At 72.5% G+C, this 9851-nt stretch overlaps 1 protein-coding gene across 1 annotated transcript; it reads right to left on the bottom strand.

The window, feature by feature from the left end:
- Positions 1–5: 5 nt before the first annotated feature.
- Positions 6–7894, bottom strand: LOC140895238 (rac GTPase-activating protein 1). The gene is given in 14 exon segments (XM_078847976.1): positions 6–173; positions 251–273; positions 276–345; positions 416–484; positions 486–575; positions 2548–2980; positions 2983–3134; positions 3509–3586; positions 5156–5209; positions 5562–5640; positions 6848–6981; positions 7208–7284; positions 7287–7408; positions 7769–7894. Coding segments are annotated over 13 exon segments (1506 nt in total). The 5' UTR covers positions 7366–7408; positions 7769–7894.
- Between the last annotated feature and the right edge of the window lie 1957 nt (positions 7895–9851).

Below are 9851 nucleotides of genomic sequence, written 5' to 3'. Positions count from 1 at the left end.
TATCCTCAGAGTAGGCGCTCCTCGAGGCCCCTCAGGAAGTCCTTGAGCACCCCACACACCACGTGTACGTCGCCCACGCGGCCCAGCGAGGGCAGCGCCCCCTTGGCCCGCAGCAGCTTCTGCCTCCATTCCCGCACCAGCGGCTCCGCGCCGGGCACCCGGTACAGCCCTGTCTGGGGGGTGCGGGGGGGGGGGTCAGTCTCCACAGCAGGGACCCCCCCCCCACCCCCCGAGCTCCCCTCCCTCCTACCTCCGTCAGGCCTCTGCGCTCACCTCGCTCACGCAGTGAACCACCAGGGCGGGCACCAGGGGGGCCGTGGGGGGCGCGAAGTCGGCCAGGACGCCCTGCGGGAGGGCAGGGTGAGGGAGGGCCGGGCCGCGGACCCCTGGCCCGCCCGGGTGCTCCCCCGGGTACTCACCTGCCGGGGCCGGGGCCGGGGGCCCGGGGCGCAGAGGGGGGGCAGCGCCCGCGGCACTCGGGGTGGGGCCAGCAGGAGGCACTGCCGGCATCGCAGCACCACCCGCCCGAAGCGGGCCCGGGCACCGCAGCCAGCACAGGGCTCGGGGCGGATCACCTGCCGAGAGGGGAGTCACCGGGCCCGCCGGACAGACCCCTCCCCGCCGCCCCCACACCCAGAACCACTGCCCCCCCCCGCCCCGGGGACCAGAGCCCACCCAGGACCCCCCGCAGGGCCAATCTCACCCAGAGACCCGCTGCCCCCTCCCCAAACCTGCTCGCCCAGAGCCCCCCGGGACCCCCCGCAGGGCAGTCTCACCCGGAGACCCGCTGCCCCCCTCCCCAAACCTGCTCGCCCAGAGCCCCCCGGGACCCCCCGCAGGGCAATCTCACCCGGAGACCCGCTGCCCCCCTCCCCAAACCTGCTCGCCCAGAGCCCCCCAGGACCCCCCGCAGGGCCAATCTCACCCGGAGACCCACTGCCCCCCTCCCCAAACCTGCTCGCCAGAGCCCCCCGGGACCCCCCGCAGGGCCTTCTCACCCGGAGACCCGCTGCCCCCTCCCCAAACCTGCTCGCCAGAGCCCCCCGGGACCCCCCGCAGGGCCAATCTCACCCGGAGACCCGCTGCCCCTCCCCAAACCTGCTCGCCCAGAGCCCCCCGGGACCCCCCGCAGGGCCAATCTCACCCGGAGACCGCTGCCCCCTCCCCAAACCTGCTCGCCCAGAGCCCCCCGGGACCCCCGCAGGGCCAGTCTCACCGGAGACCCCGCTGCCCCCCTCCCCAAACCCTGCTCGCCCAGAGCCCCCCGGGACCCCCCGCAGGGCCAATCTCACCCGGAGACCCGCTGCCCCCTCCCCAAACCTGCTCGCCCAGAGCCCCCCGGGACCCCCCGCAGGGCCAATCTCACCCGGAGACCCGCTGCCCCCTCCCCAAACCTGCTCGCCCAGAGCCCCCCGGGACCCCCCGCAGGGCCAATCTCACCCAGAGACCCGCTGCCCCCCTCCCCAAACCTGCTCGCCCAGAGCCCCCGGGACCCCCGCAGGGCCAATCTCACCCGGAGACCCGCTGCCCCCTCCCAAACCTGCTCGCCCAGAGCCCCCCGGGACCCCCCGCAGGGCCAATCTCACCCGGAGACCCGCTGCCCCCTCCCCAAACCTGCTCGCCCAGAGCCCCCGGGACCCCCCGCAGGGCCAGTCTCACCCGGAGACCCGCTGCCCCCTCCCCTAAACCTGCTCGCCAGAGCCCCCCGGGACCCCCCGCAGGGGCCAATCTCACCCGGAGACCCGCTGCCCCCTCCCCAAACCTGCTCGCCCAGAGCCCCCCGGGACCCCCGCAGGGCCAATCTCACCCGGAGACCCGCTGCCCCCTCCCCAAACCTGCTCGCCCAGAGCCCCCCGGGACCCCCCGCAGGCCAGTCTCACCCGGAGACCGCCTGCCCCCTCCCCAAACCTGCTCGCCAGAGCCCCCCGGGACCCCCCACAGGGCCAATCTCACCCAGAGACCCGCTGCCCCCTCCCAAACCTGCTCGCCCAGAGCCCCCCAGGACCCCCCGCAGGGCCAATCTCACCCGGAGACCCACTGCCCCCTCCCCAAACCTGCTCGCCCAGAGCCCCCCGGGACCCCCCGCAGGGCCAGTCTCACCCAGAGACCCGCTGCCCCTCCCCAAACCTGCTCGCCCAGAGCCCCCCGGGACCCCCCGCAGGGCCAGTCTCACCCGAGACCCGCTGCCCCCTCCCCAAACCTGCTCGCCCAGAGCCCCCCCGGGACCCCCCGCAGGGCCAATCTCACCCGGAGACCCGCTGCCCCCTCCCCAAACCTGCTCGCCCAGAGCCCCCCGGGACCCCCCGCAGGGCCAGTCTCACCCGGAGACCCGCTGCCCCCTCCCCAACCTGCTCGCCCAGAGCCCCCCGGGACCCCCGCAGGGCCAATCTCACCCGGAGACCCGCTCTTGCCCCCTCCCCAAACCTGCTCGCCCAGAGCCCCCCGGGAGCGGACGTGGGATGTGGTGGGGAAGGGGAGCTGGGACCCCGGCTGCAGGCGCCCCTGTATGGGGGAGGGGCTGTCCGTGGGGCCCGCGCTGCTCCCCACCGTTTTGGAAGTGAAGAGGTGCTGGGGTGGCGGCGGCCCCTGTGGGGGGGAGGGGAAGGGGTCCAGCCCCTTGGGCTCCAGCCCTGCCCCACTCTCCGGGTGGCTGTCCGAGTCCTCACTGCTCCCCACACCGTGGTCAGCTCTGGGGGGCGGAGGGGGGAGGAGAATCAGTGTGTGGGGGGGTCCCAGCGCAGGCACCCTCCCGCTGCCCAAGCCAGCCCCTGCAGCGCCCCCCCCTTCCCACAGGGGAGCCCAGACCCTCCCGCTTGGGGGGGGCGGGGGGGGGCACTGGCCCAGCAGGGCCCCAGCTGCCGACGCAGCCTCCCGGGGCAGGGCACGGCCGGGGCCTCCCAGGAGCTGGGCCAGCACCAGCCCCCCGTGGCTCGGGGCGGCCCCGGCCAGGCGCACACTGCCCCCCCCCCCCGCCCCCCACAGACGGCGGGGCGACCTGTGAGCGTGGAGAGGCGTCGGCCCAGGTGCGAGCGTCGGCCCAGCACGGGCACCGCGGCCACGGGCAGCCGGCTCCGGTCTGGGCCTCGGTCTTCAGCGACGGGCCCCGCCGAGAGCGACACCAGGGGCTCACTCGCCTGTGGGGGGGAGAGGTGGAGACTGGAGCTGAGCTGCCCCCCACCCCGCCCCCCAGCCTGCCCGCAGGGCCCTGCCCCCGCCCAGCCCGCACCGGGGCCCTGCAGGGCAAGCAGCAGAGCGGGGCGCCAAGCGAGCGGGGATTTGGGGGCCCAGGGAAAGGTGGGTGGAGCCTTTGGGGAGCAGGGCCCGTGCCCCGTCCCCACCCCTCACTTGCCCTCCTGGGCCAGTCAGCCAGGGGCTGCCCCACCACGGTCACCCGGCCCTGGCCAGCTGCCCACGGGAGCCCCGGGGTCCAGGCATGTTCCGGGGGAAGGGGCCGCTCACCCTGACCCGTCTCCAAGGGGCTCCCACAGGCCCCCCAGCCCATACTCACGCCGGCGGCTGGCAGCACGGGGGGGCGCGTGCGCTTTGCTGCGACCACGGGGCCGATCAGGGGGGCCAGAGACGAGCGCTGGGGACAGAGCAGACGGGCAGGTGAGAGCAGCCCGGGCAGGGCACCCACAGCGCAGCCCCCCCGTCCCCCCTCCACCGGGCACCACCCCGGCTCCAGACAGAACAGCAGCCAGGTCACGAAACACTGCACAAGAGATAGTCCGCGAAGGCCAGGGCCGGGCTGCCAGGGGGCTGTGGGTCGGGACTGAGGGGCACCGGCAGAGCCCAGGGCCGGGCTGCCAGGGGGCTGCGGGTCGGGACTGAGGGGGCACCGGCAGAGCCCAGGGCCGGGCTGCCAGGGGGCTGCGGGTCGGGACTGAGGGGCACCGGCAGAGCCCAGGGCCGGGCTGCCAGGGGGCTGTGGGTCGGGACTGAGGGGGCACCGGCAGAGCCAGGGCCGGGCTGCCAGGGGGCTGCGGGTCGGGACTGAGGGGCACCGGCAGAGCCCAGGGCAGGGCTTTGCTCTGCACCAGAAGCCCCTCACTTCCGGCTAAGTCCTGCCCGGCAAAGCCCTGCCCCCAGAAGTGGAGCCCTGGGGCTAGGGTTGGGAGGGCGATACCACTGCTCAGCTCCCAGGAGCCCTGGCCGCTTGTCTCCCCCCATCCCCCGGGGCCCCTGGGTGCTGGGGCCGCCCTGCATGGGGAGAAGGGGTCCCCACCATGCACAGACACAGAACCGTGGCCACATGCCACTGGGGCCGAGCTGGGGATGGAACCCAGGAGTCCAGATGCCCACAAGCCCTTGCACTAGGGCAAGGGATGGGCTGTGCCTCCCCCAAACAGCCTAGCCCTGCCCCCTATCTGCCCCCTCCCACCTCCCACCCCCTGACTGCCTCCCTCAGAACCCCCAACCCATCCAACCCCCCCTGCTCCTTGTCCCCTGACCGCCCCCTCCCAGAACCCCCCACCCCTAACTGCCCCCCCAGGACCCCACCCCATCCAACCCCTCCTGCTCCCTGTCCTCTGGTGCCCCTCACTCCCAACCTGCAGCCCCTGCTAGCCCAGCCCTGGCTCCCCCATGCAGCTCTGCTGATGCCTGTCAGCTCTCCCAGGCCTCAGCCTCCACCTGCTCCCGTGGGGCTGGGGCAAAGGGGGATTTTCTGGAACATTTTTATGACCCCTGGGCGACCAGCACGGCCGACACTTTAACTTCCATTACCCTGGGCTCCCAGGTGACGAATAACCCGCTGGTCGGCTCACGCTGGCTGCGTGTCCCTGCAGACGCTGGCGGGGGGGGGTGCTTCCCCCCAAGATGGTACAAGTCTCCATCAGGGTCTGTCTCAGGGGACTTGCTGCGTGGAGGGGGAGCCAGGGGGGGCTGCAGGCCCAGGGGTCCAGCCCCAGGAGGTGACAAAACCATGTGGCTTCCCTTGGAGGAGACCCCCCCCCCACCCAGGGGGCCTCCCAGAGCCTGTCCCCATGCTGGAGCTATGGGCCCCGATCCTGCGGGTCCACAATGGGCTCATTCTGGGAGAATTTTGCTCCCATCCGTTGAGAACCTGACTGAAGCCAGGAGCCACCTGCCCCCTTTCCCACGCCAGGGCCCTGAGCACCCCCAGCCTGGGGCAGCTGCAGCATTTCGCACCTACCGGGCGCTCCCGGGACTTCTGCTTCAGGGGTTTCACCACCGTCAGGTCCAGGTCCTGAAAGGAGTGAGAATGAGATGGCGCCTGGGCAGGAGTGGGGTGGGCACCCCAGGAGGGCACAGTGGGGCTCAGAGCCCTAGGTCCGTGGGTAATGACCCAGCACGGAGCCACACTGGCAGCTCCATACCCAAGCCATCACCAGCTCCCCAGGGACCTGCTGGGAGACCCAGTACTGGGGGCAGGTACCCCGCTGGGCTGGTTACATTAGAAGGGCCTGCGCCCAGGCCCTCCTCCCACCCAGGCTATTAACGAGCCGGGACAGCCGGAGTCAGGCCCTGCAGCGCTGCCCAGGGCACGCCTGGGGCTCGTCTGCCCGGAGCGGGGCCGGCTGCCTGGGGAGGGTCCTCACCACGTCGTCCTCAGTGCGGTCGTAGCTGATGTCGGAATGGGACGTGAGCGAGGTGCACGACTCGTCCACTGCGGACAGCCTGCAACAGAGAGCGGGTCAGCATGGCTGGCAGCAGGGGGCGCCGGTTCCTGCCAGGGCAGCTCCCCCCCAGCAGCGCCCCCCAACAGGGCAGCATGCCTGGCTCAGCCGCCCCAACCTGCGACTCAAGACGGGGGCTTGGGGGAGTCACGGCACCGTAGATAAGTCAACGAGCAGCCCAAGCACCAATGGGAGCAGAAATCAAACCCACCACCCGGCAGGGGGCTGCGGGTCGGGAGCGAGGGGCACCGGCAGGGCTGGGCCGAGGACAGGAGGGGGCTGCGGGTCGGGAGCAAGGGGCACCGGCAGGGCTGGGGGGTGGGCCGAGGACAGGAGGGGGCTGCGGGTCGGGAGCAAGGGGCACCGGCAGGGCTGGGGGGTGGGCCGAGGACAGGAGGGGGCTGCGGGTCGGGAGCGAGGGGCACCGGCAGGGCTGGGGGGTGGCCGAGGACAGGAGGGGGCTGCGGGTCGGGAGCGAGGGGCACCGGCTGGGCTGGGGGGTGGGCCGAGGACAGGAGGGGGCTGCGGGTCGGGAGCGAGGGGCACCGGCTGGGCTGGGGGGTGGGCCGAGGACAGGAGGGGGCTGCGGGTCGGGAGCGAGGGGCACCGGCAGGGCTGGGGGGTGGGCCGAGGACAGGAGGGGGCTGCGGGTCGGGAGCGAGGGGCACCGGCAGGGCTGGGGGGTGGGCCAAGGACAGGAGGGGGCTGCGGGTCCGGAGCGAGGGGCACCGGCAGGGCTGGGGGTGGGCCAAGGACAGGAGGGGGCTGCGGGTCCGGAGCGAGGGGCACCGGCAGGGCTGGGGGGGTGGGCCAAGGACAGGAGGGGGCTGCGGGTCGGGAGCGAGGGGCACCGGCTGGGCTGGGGGGTGGGCCAAGGACAGGAGGGGCTGCGGGTCGGGAGCGAGGGGCACCGGCTGGGCTCAGAATCGGTCCCAGGGGGATCCCCAGATTCCAAGGGCCGCTGCGATCGCCAGCCGGGCTCGTGCCCGGCCCAGGCCGGAGAACGTCGCCCGGGCCCCCAGAGCGGGTCACACGTGGCCAGTGATGGAGAATCCGCTGGGGCCCCCGGGCGCTACTCGCCCACTAGCCGTTCTCACCCCCTTTCCCACCGGGGCTCTCTAGCCTCAGCGCCTGGCCAGGGGGCCGCAGCTAGTGCCTCCCTCCCGGTGCCGCCCCCCAGCACCCTCCCGGTGCCGCCCCCCGCTCACCTGCGCCCTGGTGCCAGGGCGGTGCCCAGCTGCGGCCCCTCGAGCAGGACCAGGGCCGAGCGCTGCCCCTCGCTCAGGGCGGCGCGGGGGGATTCCTGCATCAGGAAGTCAAAGATCAACTGCAGCTTCCGTTCCTGGGGGGCAGAGGCAACCTGTTGGGGGGGGAGAGAACAGCCCCACCGGGACCCCCCGTCCCCAGCCACCCCCCTCAGCACCCAGCCGGCCTCAGCTCCCCCCACAGGCCCTCAGGCCAGGGCCCTCCTGCAGACCCCAGCCCTAGGGGAGCAAAGCTGAGAACCCCAGGCCCCTCCAGAGCCCCCCGCCATAGCCCCCCCCAGCCAGAGCCTCCCCGCCGCGCACCTGCTTCTCCAGCTCGGCCTCGGCCCGCTGCCGCTTCCCCATCTCCACCTCCACCTGGTTGCGGGCGTGTTTGAGCTCACCCGCAGCGCCGAGCACTCGCTCTCCGCCGCCAGCAGCTGCTCGCGGGCCCGGCGCAGTCCAGCCCCAGCCGGCAGCATCTCTGCCGGCAGGCCTCGAAGCCGCGGGCGACGCGGCTGCAGTCTGGGGGGGGGCGGGACACGGGATCTCAGTGACCTGGGGGGGGTGTCCGGGGGAGCTCTCAGCGAGCTGGGGGGGAGGCCAGTGTCGGGGGGGGATGCTCTCAGGGAGCTGCGGGGGAGCGTCCGGGGGGAGGGGGGCTCTCAGCGAGCTGCGGGGGAGCGTCCGGGGGGAGGGGGGGCTCTCAGCGAGCTGCGGGGGAGCGTCCGGGGGGAGGGGGGCTCTCAGCGAGCTGCGGGGGAGCGTCCGGGGGGAGGGGGGCTCTCAGCGAGCTCCTGCCCATCCCCCTGGCGTCGGGCTCCCCCCAGGCGGCTCAGCCCGAGGCTGGGTCCGGGGGGCCGAGCCGGGACCCCGCGCACCCACCTTCCTCCACGCCGCAGCTCTGCTCCAGGAGCCGGGCGAGCCGGGCCAGCTGGGCCAGGAGGGGCCCGCCGCGCTCCCGCGCCATGGAGCCGGGGGTCCCCAGGGTGCCGCGCCCGGGCCGGGTCAGCGGCGGGTGGCCTGGAGACAGCCCCGCCCCGTCTGTATTTAGGGAGGGGCCGGGGCGGAGCTTCAGAGACAGCCCCGCCCACATCCCTCCGGGGGGTGTGTGAAAATACCTCCCTCCGACCTCCATTGTCCGGCTCAGCCGTGGGTCCCTGGGGAGCCGGATTTGGGGCCCCCGGGATCCGCCCCAGCGGGCACCGCCAGCCCCGCCCCGTGTGCTGGGAGGCCAAACGCCCCGTGGGGCATCCGGGGGGGGGGCAGGGGCAGCACGTGCGGCTCATTCTGTGGCCCCCACCGGGAGGGGCTGGGACTGAGCTCCCATTTCACCGGTAGGGAAACTGAGGCACGAGGCGGGATCGGCCCCTGGTTTTTAAAGAAACCTGTGATTTGGGGGTTGGGGGAGGCCCAGAAATTAGAGCCATTGTGGGGGCCCCAAGGCCCCCCAGCCTCAGAACCCAGGCATCCTGCTGCACCATCCTAGCCCTGCACCCCCATGTCTCACGGCTGGGAGCACCCTTGATCCAGCTCCTCTGCACAGGGTCTTTGTGTTCCCCCTCCCTCCCCACAGCTGTCAGGGCTCCATGGGAAACTGGCCCCCCGCAGCACCCAGTCCCCCCCGCAGCGCCCAGTGCCCCCCACAGCTCCCAGTCCCCCCTGCAGGGCCCAGTGCCCCTCACAATGCCCAGTCCGTCCCCCCCGCAGCACCCAGTCCCCTGCACCATGATCCCAGCCCCACCTTTGGAATGAGGACTGGGGGATCTGCCTCCTTTGCATCCAGATGCCCCGGGGACGTGCACCCGTAACCGTGGCCTCGGGGCCACAGGCTTGTACTGCAGCCATAGGGCAGGATTGGGGTGCGTGGCGTGGCCCCCTCACGCTCTGCCTGGGGAGGAAGGGCCAGAGAGCCGGGGCGAAAGCCCAGGGAGCAGAGCCAGGCCTGGGGTCTCATTGCTCTGCCCCATGAGCTGCGACGAAGTGGGAGGGGGGCACATTAGCTGCTGGGGGCCTGTGGGAATCCATTAGCCGGGTTGTGAGTCACCGCACGGCCCCCAGTTCCATCCCCCAAGGTACTCTGCCAGCCCTGCCCCAGTGCCCCGAGCTGGAGCTGTCCCTGCAGACCAAGGGCCCCCAGCCCCCTGGGGGAGCCAGACTCTGGGGGCAGCCCTGCAGCTTCCTACACACCCAGGAACCCTCAGCTCCCCCTGGACGAGCACTCGGCCTGGCCAGCTCCTTTCCCAGCACCGCAGGAGCTGCTGAGTGGTTGGGGGGCTGGACACTGCCCTTCCCTGGGCAGCTCTGCCTGTCGGGCCCCAGCGTGGCGGGGAGGGATGGTGGCACCGCTACCCTGTCCATGCCCTGCTGGGGGCAGGGCCCACACTCTGCTCCAGCACTGCACAAAGTGGCGGGGGAGCCAGGATCCTCATGCCTGCTGAACACAGGGGGAAACTGAGGCAGAGAGGTGGGAAGGGAATCAGAGGGGGGGCCCTGGCTGTCAGGCTGGGGGGTGGGAGTGGGGAGGTCAGGGGAGTCCCTGGCTGTCAGGCAGGGGGTGCTGCCCAGCTTGGGGGGATGGGAGTGGGGGTTCACATGGGGGCCCCTGGCTGTCAGCCTGAGGGCACTGCCCAGCTGGGGGGATGTTGAGGGAGCAGAAGTGATATGGCCCCACTTGTGTTGTTTCCCAGTGTGACGAAGTGGGACTATTCTTAATGTTTCCTCTGAATACTGCAGGGGTGCCTCAGTTTCCCCTAGGCATTTCTTAACTATCCAGATGGGGGGATCAGGGGGTGTGATTGTGGCAGAGCCCTACAGGGCCAGTGTGATGGGGTCTGCACAGAGAATGGCCGACACCCTGTCTCTGGCCACTGATGGCCTGGGCCCCTCCCCTGCAAAGGGGCCAACTGAAGGGGTTGGAGAACAAAGAGACCAGGTGGCCTCCTGGCCCGGGAAAAGGACAAAGGCC

This window comes from Lepidochelys kempii, chromosome 11 (assembly GCF_965140285.1).
Source record: "Lepidochelys kempii isolate rLepKem1 chromosome 11, rLepKem1.hap1, whole genome shotgun sequence".
NCBI lineage: Eukaryota > Metazoa > Chordata > Testudines > Cheloniidae > Lepidochelys > Lepidochelys kempii.
The sequence above is the reverse complement of the archived record's forward strand: the minus strand, read 5'-3'. Positions and strand labels throughout refer to the sequence as shown.